Source organism: Canis lupus, chromosome 34, assembly GCF_011100685.1.
Source record: "Canis lupus familiaris isolate Mischka breed German Shepherd chromosome 34, alternate assembly UU_Cfam_GSD_1.0, whole genome shotgun sequence".
NCBI classification, from domain to species: Eukaryota; Metazoa; Chordata; class Mammalia; order Carnivora; family Canidae; genus Canis; species Canis lupus.
The window spans coordinates 39840755-39861711 of NC_049255.1; the positions used below are offsets into that span (position 1 = coordinate 39840755).

Here is a 20957-nt window from a genome sequence, read left to right on the forward strand (position 1 = left end):
TTTTAAGATAAACCGTATCTTCATAAAATGACATTATTATTTTAATTGTTATTTAGGGCGCTAACTTTCCTCAATGAGCAAAACTTTCTCCTCTCCCAACCTCAAGTTTTGTTGTGATATCAGTGGTTGAGCGTCTGCCTTCAGCTCAGGGCATGATCCCAGGGTCCTGGGATGGAGTCCCGCATCGCGCTCGCTGCAAGGAGCCTGCCTCTCCCTCTGCCTGTGTCTCTGCCTCTCTCGCTCTCTCTCTGTGTCTCTCATGAATAAATAAATAAAATCTTTTAATTTTAATTTTAAAATCTTTTTAATTACAGGAAATTTTTAGGAAAGGAACAGAGCCCATGGACACACCACAACAGAGTAAAGTATCTCATGCTCTCAGAAGAGAACTTCTTTTATAATTTTTTTCCCCCTAGAAATACAAGATACACCATGAAGAGCATGAATTTTTGAGTCAGAAAAATCAGGCTTCTAATTCTGGCTTGTCATTTATTTTCTTGATGACCTGGGATCACTTGCTTGCCTTAATTAATTTTCAGGTGCTATGAAGTAGACATGACAATGCAAGCTTTGGTGAATATTATTGAGATAATATTGGAGGTGCTCAATACAGTGCCTGGAACATAGCAGTCTCTCAATACTCAGTACTTATTTACTACAGTTATTATTAGAATTAGTAATTATTATTAGTAGTCGTAGTGGTGGTAGCAATCAATTTAATACTTTTATTAGACTATAATAGGTAGAATATTTTTTGGTGGAATTAATATGATAAAGTTTAGCTGATGTTCCTTTTTGACATCAAGATCGCAAAATGCTTATTTTGCTCCTTTGAGGATGTCTCTTCTGAGGTGGACTCATTTACCTTCACCAGGTGATCAACCCAACACTCAACTGCTAGCCCTGGCCTCTCGCCTACGGGAAAGTGCTGAACTCTTCCAGTCAGATGAGATGCGTCCTGCTAATGATCCCAAGGAGAGAATTCCCATCCGTGTCCGAATGCTGAATGACATTCTTCAAGACATGGAGAAAAACTTCCTGGTACAGCAAGTGCCACCAGGTTTTTATAGGTAGGATATGCGTCTCAACATTTATTTATGCCCCTCAATTAAATTTCTGTGCTTAACTTTCAGAATATGCACCTTCTGTGAACATGACACTATTTTTAATGTAGTTATTATGTGAGTTATATCAGTAATTATTATATATACAATTTGAGGACCCTTCTCCTACCTAAAGAAGATTTCAACTACATGAGTATAGAATAAAGCAAATTGGTGTAGCAATTCATATAGAAAACTACTAAGGATTTTTTTTTTTTTTTTTGATATTCAAGCTCCATATGGGTCAGACATGATATGGCTACTGGAAAACCAAATGGAATTATAAGTTGTATTGGGAAAAATACACTTTCTTGAATGAATCAGAAGAGAAGCCTATACTATTCTTCCCAGTAAGATCACATCTAGAGTATTGTGTTTAATTCTCTCTATCAAGAGAGAGAGAAGCTACCTGTCAAGAGAGAGCTAAAGAAGTTTAATATTCAGGGGAGAGTGGGATTTAGATAGATTTTGAAACAACCAGTAGATTAGAGATACTAGTTGGAAGGTCACAACAGAGTGATTCCTAGAAACATTTTAACAATTTTAATAGATATTTTAATAAACCCACTTTGATAGAATGGGGTTCAATTTTGACTTTTAGAGGATGAGAAGAGTATGATGTGGTTTTTATTTTATAGTTCATGATATAGTAGAAACTAAACAAAGAGAGAAATGGAGTTTGAAAGGTTATAAACATTTTACATATTCTTATTTGTTATTTTTCTACAAGACACAAAATATAATTACATGCACCCTTCTGTGAAATAGATGCATATATAATGTGTGTGTTTGTATAACAGTTGAATTTATGTCTGTGTGTTTATGTGTCGTGTGTGTATATAATATGTATGTGTGTGTGTACGTGAGAAAAAGGCAAGAGGCAAATAGATTTTGGACAAATAGTGAGGCAGAAAAAGTATTTGGTGCAGAATTCTCATTCATAAAGGACCTCAAATTTAGACTTTTCACTATATGACTTTATATGTGTGTGTGTTTGTGGATATATATATACATACATATGTATGTATATATGTATATGAATAAGAAAGTGATCCTTTCCCCTGTTAGTTATATATATGTGTGTGTGTGTGTATTAGTTATAGTTATATTAGTTTATATATATATATATATATATATATATATATATATATAACATTAAAACTACCCCGGACTAGACATACTGTGCATGACTAAAGGACTGAAGAACTGAAGCATAGGAAAGCACATCTCAATTACATATAAGAAAGAAGTTGTTGACAAATAGTGTTTCTGAAAGACTAAATGTGATGTTTTTATGGTGTAGGGGACTCACTACCATTGCTTGTAGTAAAGTATAGGCTAAGTAACTCTGAGTATTTTGACTGTCTCTGAGGTTTAAGGTGGCCTTTAGTACCAACATTCTGGGATCTGATAAAACATTTGATCTCTCTGCATCTTCACGTCTACATTTATAAAACAAGATAGTAGTAGAAAGAGACCTGCCGAGGCACCCGGGTGGCTCAGTGGTTGAGCATCTGCCTTTGGCCCAGGGTGTGACCCCGGGGTCCCGGGATCAAGTCCCACATCGGGCTCCCCACAGGGAGCCTGCTTCTCCCTCTGCCTGTGTCTCTGCCTCTCTCTGTGTGTCTCACATGAATGAATAAATAAGTAAAATATTTTTAAAAAAAGAAAGAGACTTGCTTAAGATAAGAAATGTTTCCTACTTTTGATATTTGGTGATTTCCCTTTATGATGTTAAACTCAAATTTTCATTTAAAATCCTTATATCATTTCTCCTAACACTACAACTCTACATTATACGACTTTGAAAACTGTTAATTTATTGTGACAGATATTTTAAGACAGTCTTACAAGCTCCAGACACATAGAAGTTGCCTCAAGTTAATAACACCTGCTCTGATGAGGTTGTATTTCAGAAATGGGGACGGGGAAACAGAATGAACAAGGTAACTAAGTAAAGTATAGTGTATGGTAGATATAATAATAACTAAAGAAATAAATATACCATGTTATTAAATTTGGCATTATTAAAAAGTCTTAATCAGAATAAGTAAACTGTATTTTTAGAATGTAAAAATTGCCCTCATTTTTACTTTATGAAAAATCCAGAAATTAATAAAAATCATACATTGAGAATATAGTTTTATATATTGTGATGTAGTAAAGTCTTCCACCATTCCTTGGCCCTTGCACTAGACATAGAAGACCTGTATGGTCTGAGGTATGTATATGTCCAGAGAAACTTTCCATTACCACTTCAGTTATATTCACATTTTGAGTAAAAAAGGAAATGTTGATCTTGTCCTGAGTTAACAATGAATAAGAAAGTGATCCTTTCCCCTGTTAGTGATATGATGACAGCTACCTTGCATCCCAGTGTGGAAGCCTCAAAATGTTTACTATGAAAATGTTCTAACTCAAACTTTAGAACTGAAAGCTTATGGTTCAATATTTTGGCATTATTTTAAACTATTGCTACAGTTATTGAAGAAATATACATGTGTGCCATTACTCTCTTTGGCCCTATTAATTCATATATATGCCGACGGCAAATAGATTTAAATAGACAGATGCGAATAGATAGCCTCATTTTGATTTATCTGACTGACCTTTATCCCAAGACTGTCATGAATTTTTACTTCATTTCTGAAATATATAACAAATCATCCTACTTCATATTTTCTCTTGGTGGAGAATTCATATTTCTAAAATTCTTGAAGCAAAATTTTCAAAATTACAGTAGAATTTCTACTCCCAATGCCTGTAAGCTCTTCCTTGATGGGGTAGGAAATGTTCAAAGTACAAAAATGGGTGTGACAAGATCATATGCAGTTTAAGAAAATGGAAAATTTGATTGTAATAATAACCATATGGAGTAAAGATAAAATTGTTAATTACATTGTATAAAAGAACATTTGGTGAACAGGATTCATTTTCCTAATGTTAAATAACCTTTAGAGATGTTATTCATGTAAGAATCTCACTCTTCAACCTGATGGTGTTATGACAATTCTCATCAAATACACAAGGAGGAAGTCAAAAGTAATTTGCTTTTCAAGAAAGTTGTTGACAGAAGTTCATTGTATAAAGCTAAATATTTCATTTGGAATTTGGATCATGTCCCAAAGGATACCTCCTCAACCAAAGTGTCACTAAACACTGAAACAGTATTTTTGAAATCTGTGAAGAAATTTTCTCCATAATTTGGCATCAGGAGATTGAAGGTTTTGAAATCCTATGATGTTGCATGTAGAATTTGTTGTCTTCCTCATAAATACACCTCCAGTGAACATTGCTCTGTGCAAGCGTACTGATGGAAACTGGCCATATAAGACCTCTGCTTTTAAGGAGTTTAATTCAAGACATAAACTATATAAATCAAAAATCAAAAAATGTGAAGAATACCTGTGCAAATTCATCAGGAGATGAATGCTACGGGCAAGAAGTGTTGTTGGGATTCGGTGAGGGGATAAATGATCATCTTGTGGTGGTCGAGTAACTTTTTTAAGGGAAGAGGGAAATTTATCTGGGCTTAAGGGAATGTCCGTTAACTGAGGGAGTGCGATAGACTGAATGGTTTTGTTCCCCCCAAGTTTATATGTTGAAATGTGATCCTCAGTAGGATGATAGTCAATGGTGGGACCTTGGGAGGCGATTAAGTCAAGAGGGCAGAGCCCTCATGAGGGGGATTACTGCCCTTGTAAAAGAGACTCCAGAGAGCTCCCTTACCATTTCCTGCCTTGTGAGGACAGGATGACTGGGGACCAGGAAACAGACCTTCACCAGATGCCAAATCTGTCAGGGATTTGATCTTTTGCCTTTCATCCCCCAGAACTGTGAAAAATAACTTTGGGTGGTGTATAAGGCACCTAGTCTATGATATTCTGTTACGGTAGCCCAGACCGACTAAGAAAGGAAGCAATTGCAGGGGAGGATAGCGTGAAGAAAGTCACAAAGGAGAGGCTGTGCCCTGTGTACCGGGGGGTCGAGAACAGGAAGTGGGGTAGTTTGGATGGCTATTACGTCATAATTATGGAGCGGTATCCAGGAACCCAACCGTGGAGTACTTTACATTCTCTGTGGAGAGCTTCGAACTTTATTTTCTTACACAAAAGGAGCCATGAGGAAAACTGTGTCATTAGGAAACTTTATCTGGTGCTCGAAGAGAACAGAATCCTCCAGAAAGACTCTGGGTGTAAGGACCGCATGGGTGCTGGGAACCTAACTTGGCATGTTGGTGTCAGCAATGAAGAGCAAAGGGCAGATTTGGGAGATGATGCTAAGGAAGAACTAATGAATTTAGGGCTTGAAGGGCTTTGAGAACCTTATTTCAGGTTCTTTTTTTAGGATTCCCCTGGACCTAGACCGGTGAAGCAGGGATACATAGCAGCCAGTGCCTCCTCTGTCAACTAGTTAAGGCGCTCAGTGTCTCAGGGCTCAGGGCAATTATAGGATCATTTCCTGATAATTTCTAAAGTCCCTTTTAGCTCTAAGAATCTGATCCGATGGGCACTCACAGTGTTCAGCCTCACCTCTCTAATCGGGGAATTCTTCTAATCGTGAGGGAGGGGAGCAGGAAACAATGCGGTGATGGATGGCAGCGATACAATGGAAAGCTGCAAAGTGCTCCAGAGTCACTGAGCTTAGTAGGCCGTGGGGAGCAGATGAAACAATGTGCATCATCAGGGACCGTGTAAGGGAAAGCACATTAAAAGCTACAAAGCATCTCAAAAATATTACTACTGTCAAAATCCCACAGTGTCAAATTTGACTCATTGCCCCTGAATAGGGAACGAATTATGCATTTTTCTTAAAAATTGTGAATCTTTTCATCTCTCCTCTTCCTTTACTATGACTCCAACATGTACTGTCCTACCCCTCCTGGGAACTGGCATTGTCTGGAGATGGGAGCTTGTGGCATCTGTTTTGTTGTCGGATTCTTTTTAACTCCCTGGATTTATTCTGCAAAGGCAAAGTAAGCAGTCTGACCCAGTGAACCTATTCATTCTCTACTACTATATATATATTTTTTTTTAAAGAAAGGAAGAGAGAAAGAAAATCTTTTTTAGGGCAGTTTTGGACTTAGAGAAGCAATGAGCAGAAAGTACAGTCTTCATATAACCCTTCACACGCAGGCCCGGTTTCCCCACCCGCAAGGGCCGGGTTTCCCTATTGGTTTCCCTATTATTCCTATTATCCACCTGCCTGCTATAGTGTAGTACATTTTTTTACAGCTGATGAGCCAACATGAATAATTTATACCTTAGTGCTAACTACAGTTCATAGCTTCCGTTAGGGTTTACTCCATATTTTACATTCTCTGGGTTTGATAAGTGTGCAGTGGTGCACACCCACCATTCCTATACCGTACAGAGTACTTTCACACCCTAAAAATCTGTTTCTCCTACTTATCTCTCTCCCACTCCTGCCTGAGCCCCTGGCAACCACGGTCTTTTTTCATGTCCCCACAGTTTTTCCTCTTCTAGAATGTTCCATCATTTAATCACACAGTATGTCACCTTTCCAGATGGGCTTCTTCAGTCGGCAGTGTGATTGAGTCTTTTCTACGTTATTTTTATCACCGAACACTGTTTCATCGTATGAGTACAGCACAGTGTGCCTATCTCTTCACCCATCAGAGGGCACGTGGCCTCTTTCAGATGTTGGCAATTAGGAGTAAAGCCGCTGTAAGTCTTGGTGGGCAGGTCTTAGTGTGGTTGTGCACTTGCAGCTGGTCTTGGTGAGGACCGAGGAGCCCGGCTGCTGGCCCGTAGGCAGCCTGCGTCTACCTTGGTAAGAAACTGCCCAACTGGGTGTAGCATTCTGCAACCGCCCTAGCAAGGAATGAAACTTTGGGTTGCCCCACAGCCTCACCAACATTTGTTGTCGGACTTCTGGGTTTTAGCCATTCTCACAGAGGAGTAATCGTATCTCATCATTTTAATTGCAAATCTCTAACAAAATATGATGTTGAGGATTTTTTTTTTTCATATGCTTATTTCCCACCTCTGAATCTTCATTGCGGCATCTCATCAAGTCTCTTGCCTACTTCTTAAGTTACTGGTTTTCTTATTGTTGAGTTTTAAAGGTTCTTTTTATATTTTGGCTGCACGTCTTTTATCAGGCATGTATCTTGCAGTATTTCCTCCCAGATTGTGACCTGGGAGGTCTTTTCATTCTTTCATCAGTCTCTTTTGTGAAGCAGAAGTTTTGATTTTAATGAAACCCAACATATCAACTTTTTCTTTAATGGGTTATGCTTTTGGCCGTGTCTATGTTTATCATCAAACCCACAGTCACCCAGGTTTTCTCCTGTGTTTTCTTCTAGGATTTTCATGGTTTTACATTTTACAAAAGGTCGATGATCCATTTTGAGTTAATTTCTGTGAAAGGTGCAAGGTCTATATATTCAGAGACGTTATGTTTGCGTGTGAATGTCTAGTAGTCCCGGCACTAATTGTTGAAAAGACTATCCTTTCTCTACTGAATTGCCTTTCCTCTCTTGCCATACAATATGCTTTAATAATATTGCCTTCTATTGTAGGCAGCTCACTCCTTCACAGAATAGCTTTCAGAATTAAAAACACCATACAGCAGTGAGATTGGGATTTATAAAAAGATTTGGGATTTATAAAAGTATGAAGGGGTTTGAATGGGAAAATGTCTTTTATACTTGCATGGCTTAGAGAAAGCTAAATAGTAACTCTGAAAGTCAATTTCCCAACAAAATTAAAAACCCCAAAGGGCTATTAATATTAGGATAAAGGTAGATAAATTACTGGGATAAAATTAGGGATCCCTGGGTGGCGCAGGGGTTTGGCGCCTGCCTTTGGCCCAGGGCGCGATCCTGGAGACCCGGGATCGAATCCCACGTCGGGCTCCCTGTGCATGGAGCCTGCTTCTCCCTCTGCCTGTGTCTCTGCCTCTCTCTCTCTCTGTATGACTATCATAAATAAATAAAAAAAAATTAAAAAAAATAAAATAAAATTAGATGAAGTGAGGATAAATGTGAGAAGATAATTTGTAAACAATAGAATTCTATATGAATATTAGAAAATCAAAACAACTTTTATTCCATTCTGCTGATCTTACTGCTGACTTTGATAGTGTTCTGGATTCCGAAACATCTTCCTCATTTCTCTTTTCACCAAAGGAGAAGTATTTAAAAATTCAGTACCACACCTTCTCTTTCCCCAGGGTCACCACAGCGAAAATTTTCTTTCATTTTAATTTTTATTATACAGTCCTTCCCCTTAAACATTGGCTAAAAGCAAGGTCCCACAGAAAATTTTAAAAATGGGAGGGGATGGAATCAAACATGCAATTTTTATTTTTATTTTTTTAAGGAGTAAACCTATTTAAATACTATTAGCTTCCAAAATTAATGTGGACACTCTGAATGACAAACCTTTTCCAGGAGGAAAGCCTTCTCTCAAAACACATTTTTTCCCCCAAAATACATATTTTATATGTTCAGGAAACACTATTGCAAGCAGCACAGTCTTTTAGGGAAGATCCTCCCTTTTGAGTTTTGAAGTTTGAGCCACTTCTTAGATTTGAGCACCAGCCATTTTGTGCTTGAAATTTAATATCTTATAGGATATGCATTCTTCCACGCTTGTTTTAGGAAATTTCTCCCAAATTTTTGGCCTTGTCCACAATTTTTAGAATCCTTTTGTGCATGAGTTCTCAAAGCTACCGTTCTGTCTCCATCCCTCCTTCCCTCACTTGCCCTTAGACCAAGCTAAATAGTCTTAAAAATAGGAAAGCGCTACCTGTTGCTCCTTTATTTTAAGTGACTACACTAAGCTGCAGGGACACAGAACGATCTTTGACTTTAAACTTTTAGTGTACAAATAGGAAACCATGGGGTGTTCAAACTGCTCTCAGCACAAATGTGATTGGCAAAGGTTTTCTATTAATAGGCAGCTGGATGAGATCCCACGTTTTGTCTCTACATATTTAAAGAGTCACAGTTAAACAGCAACAGCTAATAAGGGTTTCCTTCCCTCCCAACTACAAAATATATATACTCGCAGACAGACAGACAGATAGACATATGCATTGCTGCACTATTAACTGATTATATGGGATTATAGGAGGATTTTTACCAAAGGATCAGAAACTTGGTGTGGCTTTGGGGAGAAGATTCAGTGATCCACCCCTTACATGGGTATTGCAGTGGTTTTTGTTTTGTTTTGTTTTGTTTTTAATTAATTTCATTTATTTTAGAGAGAGAGAGAGCATGAATAGCCAAGTAGGTAGATGGGGCAGAGGGAGAAAAAAACTCAAGCAGACTCCGCATTGAGTGTGGAAGTGGGGGTGCTGCATCTCAAAACCCTGAGATCACGACCTGAGCAGGAACCAGGAGTCAGACGCCACGCTGAGGGCACCACGCAAGCGCCCCATGCAGTGGTTTTATTTCAGGGTGTGGAAAACCGAGGAGGAAACAGGCAGGAGCCAGTGGGGAATGCTGGCCGCATGGCACAGTTGAAGCTCCAGGGCAGTGAACGTCCTCATTTGAAATAATTGAAGACTCATTATTAATGCTCAAAACAAAACTATTGGTCATAGAGTAGTACTGTCCTATCGTTCTCTCTAAATGTGTGGTATTTCAGCTGCATCCTGAGTAAGTAGTCTGTGGGTGCCATGTAAACACCTGCATTTATGATTATTTCTTTGGGAGGAGACATGAGGGTTCCAAGTAATGACCTCAATCGGGAATTTGGGGAACGCAACCTATTTGTAAGTTGAAGGACGTGGGTGCATGTGCTTACACCTGTCGGGCTGGCGGGGCAAGGGAGGGCTGTGTCTAGCCTTGTGTCCTCATGAAAACTCCGGGAGAAGGATCATAAAAAAGGAATCCCTTTCCAAGATAGCTGGAATGGCCCGGAAGAAGTTCAGAGGACAATTTCAAGCTAATCTAAGCCAAGACAATATTTTTGTTCACACCCTTGAAAGCAGAAAAATAGCAATGTAAATGTCAAGATGCTTCTGCCTTAAGCCAAGAGTAAACAAAGCAAGCAATCCATTAAAAGTACTTTCCAAACACATAAGCTCCCAAAACTTTGCTTTTGAAAGACGTTAGATCTAGTTTACACTCAGGCAAGCGATGACATTAGACAGAACTATTAAAGAACACACTTCCCAGACACCCTATGATCAGGTGTCTAGCTATGTCTTCTGTACATACATTTGGTTTTAAGAGTTTTAAGAGCTTGAAATCCAACCCCTTCCCCTCTCTCCCAGAAAGAAGCACATTTCAGAATAAAGCAATTTCATTATACAGTTTTCATGGTGTTTTAATTAGAGTTAGCTGTATAACTACTAATAGAACCTCATGTTCAGGGTTTGATTGGGATAATAACTACTTTGTTCGGGTTGTACTATTTCTTTTTAGCGAGGTGTGGGTGGTCTGAATGGAGCTAAAATCCCACCATTGTTTCTCTTGTCATTAATTCTATCAGCAATGCCTCTGGTTTCTTTAGGCTATGAAAGAAAATAACTAGTGATTAAGAATTACCATAATGCTTTTAAAATATTTTTAATAGCGGCCACTTGCACAAAAGAATATGTATGAATACAGAGTTTTATAATCTACACAATGTAAAATTTCCAGAAAAGGATTGAAGACCTGGCTCATGTACAAAATCTTTATAATGCTGATCATTACATACACTCTCTTTACTCTTTTATGATAAACATATACATTAGCTTCATAATTATGTATCCCTTTCATATTTTTAAAGTTTCTACTTCTGAAAGGGACAAAAAAAAGTCTCCCAAATGAAAACAAAAATTAATATACTGAAATCCAAGCCTCTTTCTTTAATAGCCCGTTGGGTTAATACTGAAACAAAGAACATATCCCATTTTGACAGATCACGTTCACTGCAATTTGATTAGACGTTGAAACACTTGTTTAAAAAATTTCAATTGACCACAGCCACTTTATCGGGCTAGTTGGTCTGAAACTCAGTCTACCGGGATCAAAATAGACACTCATGTGTGCAGAACTGTTTAAATTTCACAAAAATGTTTCTCAGGTTTGAGGTTTCTTTCTGTATAAGGTGAGAAAAATTAACTGTTGTCATATTTGCAAAACAAGACACATTGCCAGTCTGAGAGCGAGGGGGGATTTTATGGTGTATTTAATAACATTATGAACCAAAACAATAACCATATTCCTCACAGAGGAGGATTTAGTTTGCCCAGGCACTGGGCTGTATATTTTCATATATCATCTATCACACTTCTAACAGTATGGCAGCATCAGCCCTGTGACCACCTGTATGCGGGCAAGGAAGCGGAAACTTAGGAAAAGCTAATATGTTGCATAAATGGGATTTGAACCTATCTCATTGTCACTAAAACTGGCGATCTTCCTGCTAGACAGTGCTGCATATGTGTGATCCAAGGTATCCCTAGCTTTCTTGGAAGTCACCCATAAATTTGGTTCGATTTTGGTGCACATCTAGCCAGATATTTTCATAAGGGCTTGCTAAGTTTCATTTGTTCTACACTCACAGTTCTATCTCTTGGCCCAAAAATTTGCAAAAGTGCTTCCTCGAGGCACCAAGTCTATTCCTGCTTCTGGAGAAAAAAAAAAAAAAGATATGTCCTATTGTCTGAATTAATAAAATTACCTTGTCCCAAAATACCGCCTACCCTTTCTGGTTTCCATAAATCTTAAGCGCAGTTAAAAGAGGAGGGACGTTTGTCTGCCTAATCTCATATATCATAGTTAGAAATGTTTTTACATAAAAAAAAAAAAACAACAGTGCAGTATCGAGAAGGAATCACTAAACGGGGACTTTAGAGATGGGGGTGTAAGCCCTAAAAGGCCACTGATGAGATTATCCTACCAGTCACTTAACTTCCACGAGAGTCGTTCTTCTCATCGGTTAAGTCAGAGAAGATAAGCAGGCAGATCTGTAAGATAACGGAAAGTATCCATAGACTAATGTCAGCCAGCTTTTGATGCTCTTTAAAAATAATTATTGAAATAATGATTTGAGCGAGGTAAGAAAAATTACAAAATGTTAAGTTCTCTGCAAAACCATGGTAAATATTTTATCATTTATTTCTCTCTCCTCCATCATCTATTTTATCTCCCAGTGTAACATACTTTATAGTGTTTCCATGCTGATTTAATGGGATCCAAAGAGAACTAAGGGAAAGGATCACGCTCAGTATTTTCTTTGTACCCACTAAAGTACGTAATATTTTGTTTTGTCCCATAATGAAATTAGAGCACTTGATTGTGATGTAGATCGTATGTTTACTGGAGCCAATGCCCAGAAATCATTGAATTTGCCAATATCTAGATGATTAGTAGCATCATCTTATTCTTATAATAAGAAAGTAGACCTTTATACCGCGTGCGCGCGCACACACACACACAAATATGGAGAAACATGGGCAGCTACCACATAATGAGCGGGCACACACAGAAAGGACTCAAAACTGATTGACACAGTTCTGGGGAGCACATGTTTGTATCTGTGCCCCACCCCAGTGTGATATTATGTTCAAGTGACAGATTACATGGGCTACTCCAGTTGAGGAAAGGGATACAAATGTCTGTCCTTCCCCAGTGGCCACCACTAGGGCTTTCATGGTGTGCCAACCACTACCTTTGGTTGTGTTGTTCATCCAACCTGCTTACTGAGTACGCAATACTATAACATTTTCATCACATGGACCAAAAAAAAAAAAAAAAAAAGAGGCTGTGAATATATAACCATACTGAAGTGACATCAACTTGGAAAGTTATAAGGACACTAGGATGAAAGGATACTTAGAACTAAATATAATATGCAATTTAATATACAATTGTATTAGGATTTTTTTCTGGTAGATCGAAAGGAAATACTAGAATCCCACCATATGTAATTTGAGATTTGGTTGTATTTTTTTTATTAGGATTATATCAATTGTATATTAAATTAACTTGCATTTTAAATGTTAGGAGCTAGAAGATAAAACTTTATGAAAAGCACTGAAATTTTGTATGTTAAGGTTATAAATACATGAAAATATTTTAATATACAAACATTCTGATGAGACAGGTGTCAATGAAAAGACTAGAAGACAGTCCAGTAATTCTAAGTAGAAATGGTTTCAGTAGACACAAGTGGAAGCCTGGGTGTCCGTCAGAAGTGTTGGGGGGTCCGCTAACATTCAAGGAATCAAGAACTACCAGGACTGAAAGAAAAGCCTCGGTGACATCACCAGGTGCCTGCAGCTCCCAAGCAGGCAGTTTCCAGGAGCTGCCTGAGGACCCTGACTCTCATTTCTGCCACCTGCCTACCTGCCTGTCGGCAGCCACCGCCGAAGAGGACGGTCTCCCTTCTTCTGCCTTCGAATCCTGTGTGACGTTCGTGCTGTGTATCTTTTTCTGTGCTTTGATAATACTATTGAAGACTTTATTCAGAAAAACCAACGAGGTCTTTCATGCTGTTCTCCCTGGATCTCAGAGGAACTGGGATCTGCTTTGTGCTACAACTGGTGGCGGTGGTGGTGGAAGTGGAGGGATGTCTCGCGCCAGCATTTATTGGAATTGTTCAATTTGTAATATATTTCCCCTCCGAGGAGAGGTTACAGAGTCAAAGGTACTGTCTATTGGAATATTTAAATGAGGGCACCGGGGTCTCTCCGCTGGTTGAGCCTCTGCCTCTGCTCAGGTCATGATCCCAGGAGTCTGGCTCCAGGCTCTGCCAGCGGGGAGTCTGCTTCTCCCTCTCCCTCTGCTTCTCCCCTATTCATCCATTCATTCATTCTCTCTCTCTCTCTCTCAGTTAAATAAATAGAATCTTTTAAAAATCCTTTTTTAAAGATTTATTTATTTTTATTGAGAGAGAGTGAGAGAGCATGCATGAGCAGGGGGAGGGAAAGAGGGAGAAGGAGAAGCAGACTCCCAGGTCCATCCCAGGACACTAGGATCATGACTTGAGCCAAAGGCAGACGCTTAAGGACTGAGCCAACCAGATGCCCCCCAAAAAGGGATTTTCGAATGAATACTAATCCATGTCATGTTCAGACATTTAATATACTTGGTGCTTGGTGCTGATCTTCACATCCCACACGAACATTGTGGGATCTGATAGTTATACCAGGGCTTTCTGCTTCAAAGCCCTCTCACTCTCTTACTTTACCATACCCAACAAGGCCATGTATGGAAGATTCCATTTTTTTTCTTTGATGTTCTCTACATAATTTTTCTGATCTGCCATCACTCATCCAGGTAGATATTTTCCCCGATTTTAGAGTTAAGGTCCCCAAACTTCAGAAAAAATAAAATTTTTCCCTGAAGTTGCCAGAGATGGTAAATGACATACATCAGTTAGCAATAAAACCTGATTCCAGCCATTCTGAATCTTATTTTTTAGCTAAATTAATGACCAGTTTAGTAGTAGTAGCTTCACAGATAAGAGTAGAATAAAAGAAGGAGATTAATAAGAAAAAGTTAAAGTGAATAAAATGATCCTATTTCAAACCAATAAAGAGAAGCAGAAACAAAATATATTTTATCTCACAAAAAATGGTTATTTAACCCTTTGTCACTACTCAGACCTCAGCTATAGGACTAATACCTGTGGGTTAGGTGATATTTTATTTCTTGTACTTTTAATCTTGTTGTCTTTCTAACCTGTGAGTTAGCAATCAGTGCCACTTCTTCAAAAATACTTATCTGGGTTTACAACTAATTCCATTACTACTAATTCCACTTACTAATTCAGCAAAGCTTTAGTGTTCACCAAATGCCAGAACTACTGAGAATACCATGCTCAAAAATGTAAATATCAGCCCTACCCTTGTGAACCTTACTCTTTGGTGGGAAGAAACAGAATACACAGACAACAAGCCAAATAAATATGTAATTACAAACTTTAAAAGTGTCTAGAAGTAAAAACGAAAAAAAAAGAAAAGAAAAGAAAAGAAAGAAAAGAAAAGAGAGAAAAGAAAAGAAAAAAAGAAAAGAAAAGAAAAGAAAAGAAAAGAAAAAAGGAAAAAAGGAAAATAATTCAGTTTTTTTTTTTTTTTTTAAGATAGCCAAATGAATTGGGGGAAAGCAACTTGGGTTGAGACTGAAGAATTAGACAAGGGCCTAGAGCCCATGAAGAGGGAGTTAGATGCTCTTTCCAGTTGCCTTTGAAATCTGATTTTAAGCAGAGGATAACACAATTCTTTCTGCTGGTTTGTCTATCTGTCTTGTATTCCTCTAAGTTATGTAGAGAGGGGATTATAGACATAATGGGAGAAGTGGAAGATTAAAAATGATGCGATACTTTAATGATCTAAATTTATCCGACAGAGTACTCCAGAGAAATAAAACCAATAGGATGGATGGATGGATGGGTAGATGGATGGATAGATAGATTTTAAAGAATTGGCCCATGGGAATGTAAACGTTGACAAGTCTGAAATCCATAGGGCAGGTAAGCTGGGAATGGTGAAAATTTAATGCTGCAGTCCTAGTCTGAAATTTGTAGGGCAGGCTAGAAATTCTAGAAGGATTTCTATATCAGAGTCCTGAGGCAGAGTTCCCTTTTTTATTTACTTTTTTTCCATCAGGAAATCTCAGTTTTTGTGCTTAAGGACTTCAACTGACTGCATGGGGCTCACTCACGTTACCAAGATATTCTTTATCCAAAGTCAACCAGTTGTAAATGTTAATCACGTCTACGAAGAGCCTTCCCAGTAACATATAGATTGTGTTGTTGGACCAAACAACTGGGCGGCCTGCCCAACCTAAGTTGGCACATAAAATTAACCATTACCAAAGGTCATATTGGTGGAAGTAGCCACAGGAAAGAGAATTTGTAACATTCTGGAGATAGAATCTGCAGGACTTGGGGATGGATTAGCTGTAAGGGTAAAAGATAGGGAAGTGATCAAGAATTACAGATTTCTTACATGAGCAGTGGATTTTAATAGCTCTGATGTGGACCAAATGACTTTTCTCTGTTTTCCAATTGAGGTTCTCATGATTTCAGCTTAAATAATAGGATCGACAAGGTGAGATTACTTTTGGTAAGCACTTTAGATGGAAATCTTGGGAAGAAATTCTGTTTGTATCTGTCTGGCTATATTTGGCTAATCCTAATGTAGACTAAAAAATTTACCTTTCTTTCTTTTTCTCATCCAGAAATAATTACATGCAAATAGTAATTGGCTCTTTATACTATAATGCAAAATGTGAGGAAACATGGCCAAATATTTTTGGAAGGAGCAGCCCTCCAATGTGCCAGTTAAAGTGTCTCCAAATTTTTTTATTGCTAATCATAGTAGGTCTCATTTTCTAATCAAAGCTTACATATGCTCCACCAGGGAGTTTGGAAGATATGCTAACTCAATCTAATTTTACAGAATATCATTCAAAACGTAGCCTTGTCAGATATACAAGTTTAGGAGGAGAGAAAGTAATATATGCACCAAATGTTAAGTACTCTTTCGGAGAGTTGCTGCAAACTCCCCATGTTCCCAATTCTGTCCTTTTCTTAACTAATAACTATGAAATTAAGTGGACAGTTTTGAAAAAATAAAGAGTAGACATTTTCTGAAAGCTGATTACAGTGCCGGTTTTCTTTTCCTTTCTAAAATGGAATATCAAATGAATGAATAGAAAATCGTAGTGGACATTGGAAATAAAGAATTAAAAATAGAGCAAAATATTTTTCCAGATTAATTTCTGGAGGTTGATGAATACCTTTGTTTCATTTTACTTCAGAAAATGTTTGCTTTTCCATTTTATATATTTATTACTGTAATTCCCAAATGAAAGACTTGATAGTCTACACAGTCAGATTTCTTCTAACTGTTGAGTGATTAATTTTGCATACAATTTAGATTAGGTTTAGTCAAATTTCTTTCTTTCTTTCTTTCTTTCTTTCTTTCTTTCTTTCTTTCTTTCTTTCTTTGGTTTAGTCAAATTTCATTGCTCTAAGGCTACTAGTGATATTTTATACTGGTAAATGTTTTAAGCAAATGAAACTTCCTCTAGTAAATTGAAAGTTTTATGATTATTATTTTGTCTTTTTATTATAAATTGTACAAAGTGTCTCATATCTATGGCATAAGCAAAGTTGTTTATTCGTTTCCTGTGGCTGTCTTCACAAATTACCAGGCTTAAAAACAACAGAAATTCATGCTCTCACAAGTTTGGAGGCCAGATGTCTGAAATCCAAGTGTGAGTAGCTCCTCGCTCTCTCCAGAGACTCTAGGGAAGAAGCCACCTCTTGCCTCTTAAGAGCTTCTAGGAGCTTCCAGCACTCATCCCCTTGCTTTTGGCCACATCACTCCAATCTCCACCTCAGTTTCCATCTTGCCTTCTTCTCTCCTCTGTATATCTACCTAATATCTCACCATCTCTCTTTTAGGGCCTGTCCAGATACTGCAAGATGATCTCCTTTCATAAAGAGCCTTAGCTTAACCACACTTGCAAAGACACTTTTCTTCCCCCCCCCCTCCCCAAATCAGGCAACGTGTATCCAGGTCGCAGGGATTCTGACGTGGCCATATCTTCGGGGCCACCTCTCAGCCTACTCCACCTGAGAATGTAAGGGATATGACTGTGGAATAAACAATAGCTTGGTTTCCATACATGGGCCCCTTATTAAGTTTTAGCCTTTCAGTTTGAACCCCATCCTGTATACTACCATGCTGTGGACCTGGAACTGGGCATCTACAGACTGCATCCCTGCTGGGCCACCCGGAGTCCTCATTAGACCCCGATGGGAGGCACAAAGGGAAAACAGGAGCTTGGGAAGAGAAAGAGACACTCTGTCCTGTTGGCCTTTGGTTCTTGTGTTCACTTTCTTCTCATGTCGATGACTACTCTAGAAACGCTTCCTCACCCGAGTGGTGACAGTTCACCTTAGTAGCAGCAGTTAGCTCTCATCTGCACTTTTTCCCCCCAACGTTAACTCAACCAAGCTCGTGATCCTCATCAGCGACACCAGTACCAACTGTCTAGTCTCCATTCCTTATACATCTGGCTTCCAGTTTCACAGGGTCCCATCCCTGAGCTCAGGGACGTTAATAATGGCTGAGCAGTGACCTCTGTTCAGAGGTCTGAGTTGCAGTTTCATAGGACACCTCCTTTGAGGTTTTAAGATTTACTAAATCCAACCTTTTCGTATCCCTGGGGTTAGTGGCCCCTACTTGCTATTGCAACCTCTGTGAGAGTTTAGTTGTTTCCTCTATTCTCGTAACCTAATACAGAATCAAAATATCTTTAAAATTAATTGTAAAATAAGGTTAAAAGGAATATATCCCAAGAAAGAAACCATTGCCATTATTTAGAAGAGTGAGTGATTCTGTTGTTTTCTTCAGAGCTGGGGAGGATGTAGGCAGGCATCACGGGGAGGTGGTAACTCAGTAGGATCTTACAGACTAGTAGACTGGTCTGTTTTTAGAAAAAAAAATGAGTAAACAGTTCAGTGTTTTGTTGTTTCTCCTGTTTATCACTGCTTTTATTACTTCTAATGATGCCATTGTGTCAAGCCACTGGAACCCACTGGTGACTGCCTCAGTTTATCAGTAATACTCCACCTCCCTTCATAGATAGTCTTTTGGGTTTTGTGATGGTTATTTATTCATCCAGACACCATTATATCATTTTAACTTGATTGCTATGTTCTAGAAGCATGATTTCAGAGTATATGAGATTATCACTATACATAAATAATCCTCTCTAGCTGAGCTTTCCCTTTCTGATACAGGGGAGTATACTTTTCTACTCTCCATGTAGTTCAGGGGTATTCATCTCATGCTGATAATCAGGAAACAAAGTTTGCTAAGACACCCTTGATACCTAAATACTATAGACTTACGAGGCCAGTATCTAAGTTTCTCAGAAACGAACCTGCATTATAAGATCATAAATAATAGAGCTGAGGATAAACATTAGCTACTTGACACTGACTGAAAAGTGATGTGTTAACACAAGTGAATTTTGTCTTAAGGTTGACTGAATTTGAGGCTACGAGGCCAACTATTTATCTCTCTTTCCCCCAGGCAACATATGTGCTTTATTGTGTCCACATAGTCTCTTTTGAGAGATTGTAAATTATATTATTTATGGACTCTTGATGATCAAAACACAGTTGGAGCTTGAAGGTCAAGGCAGAAAACTGCATCCTAAATTCCTGTTTATCGATGATGCATGGTGCACATAGCAGGACACTGTGCTGCTGCAATTAAAGATCTGTCAACATTTCTAACATACACCATTATTTCAGGTTTTGATAATGTGGTCATTCATCCTTACTCTTTCCTGAATTATGTGATGCAAGCCCTCAGCTGTGGGAAGACATCTTCAAAGACTTTCTATAAGATTATATTTATTTGTTGGTTTGGGGCTGTTTTTTGGTTATTAAAATACTAAATAAAAGTTAAGATAACCTAGCTTTTAGCAGTCTTGTAACTCAAAGACAAACCTATATATAGGCCATATTTTTTACTCCAAAATTCTTAACTTACAGGAATGATATGAAACAAACTGTTACTTCAGATTTCAGTTGTTCCTTTTTTTTTTTTTTTTAAGAAAATCTTAGGAATATTTTTTAGTAATCATTTTTTAAATGTCTGGCTTCTTCCTATTCTCTTATCAGATTTTTTTTAATTTTTTTTAATTTTTTTAAATTTTATTTATTTATGATAGTCACATAGAGAGAAAGAGAGAGAGAGAGAGGCAGAGACACAGGCAGAGGGAGAAGCAGGCTCCATGCACCGGGAGCCCGACGTGGGACTCGATCCGGGGTCTCCAGGATCGCGCCCTGGGCCAAAGGCAGGCGCCAAACCGCTGCGCCACCCAGGGATCCCTCTTATCAGATTTTTATAGAGAGCCTAACAATACAGTAGAGACAAGTTGGATTCATGGGTTTATTCATAGAGAAACAAAAATATCATGAATAAGGTTTTTAAAATGTCAAATAATTAGCTGTTTAATTTAAAAATAGTTTGTAATTATGTCATCTGAACCTATATATCTCTACTATTCAGTATGGTAGCCCCTAGCAACATGTGACTCCTGGTAACTTGAAATATAGTTAGTCCAAGCTGAGATATTAGAATATAAAATACACACTGGATTTTAAGACTTAACACACACACACACACACACACAAAAAATAAGAATGCAGTGCAAAATAGCACATTAGTAGTTTTATATAGTTTCATGTTGAAGTGATAATACTGAGTTCTGTAACTATAGAAAAAGTTAATTCACCAGGTTTTCTTAGTTTTGAAGAGCTAAATTGAAAATTAACATATGTGACTTATATTATATTCTATAGAGCAATGCATGTTCCCAAAGATCCTACATCTTTTCTTATAGATGAAACACTTCATTCATTTGAATTAACTCACAGCAGTATATAGTCTTATAAAACTTCCAAGAGAGTAGGATCCCTCGGTGGCTCAGTGATTGAGCATCTGCCTTCAACCCAGGGCCTGATCCTGTAGTCCTGGGATCGAGTCCTACATCAGGCTCCCTGCGTGGAGCCTGCTTCTCCCTCTGCTCCCTCCCTCTGCCTCTCTCTCTCTCTGTGTCTCTCATGAATAAATAAATCTTAAAAAAAAAAAAAAAAAAAAAAAAAACTTCCAAGAGAGTGATAAGCCCTCTTTTTAAAGAAATTCTCCCATCCAACCCCCACCATGGTTGGTGATCTATGATGGTGATGACGAATGGAGGGTAAGGAAAACTTAAAAAGAAAAGTTAAATATTGGAGACCATAGGAGCAAATGAAGTATTAATCAAAACAAAACTCAAAAAAAAAAAAAAAAAAACCCTCAAAATATTTTAGTTGAACGTAAATCTACTCATCTATAATGCTAAATAAGATAGAA

General features: G+C 38.0%; 1 protein-coding gene across 4 annotated transcripts in view; it reads left to right on the top strand.

Annotated features, from left to right (window-relative positions):
* The window catches only part of NAALADL2 (N-acetylated alpha-linked acidic dipeptidase like 2), a 1187116-nt gene that overhangs the window by 1145027 nt on the left and 21132 nt on the right, over nt 1-20957 (top strand). For all 4 annotated transcript variants that reach the window (XM_038583938.1, XM_038583935.1, XM_038583936.1 and 1 more), the window contains one exon: nt 875-1070. In XM_038583938.1, coding sequence (XP_038439866.1) covers nt 875-1070 — 196 coding nt within the window. The remainder of the gene's footprint in view (nt 1-874; nt 1071-20957) is intronic.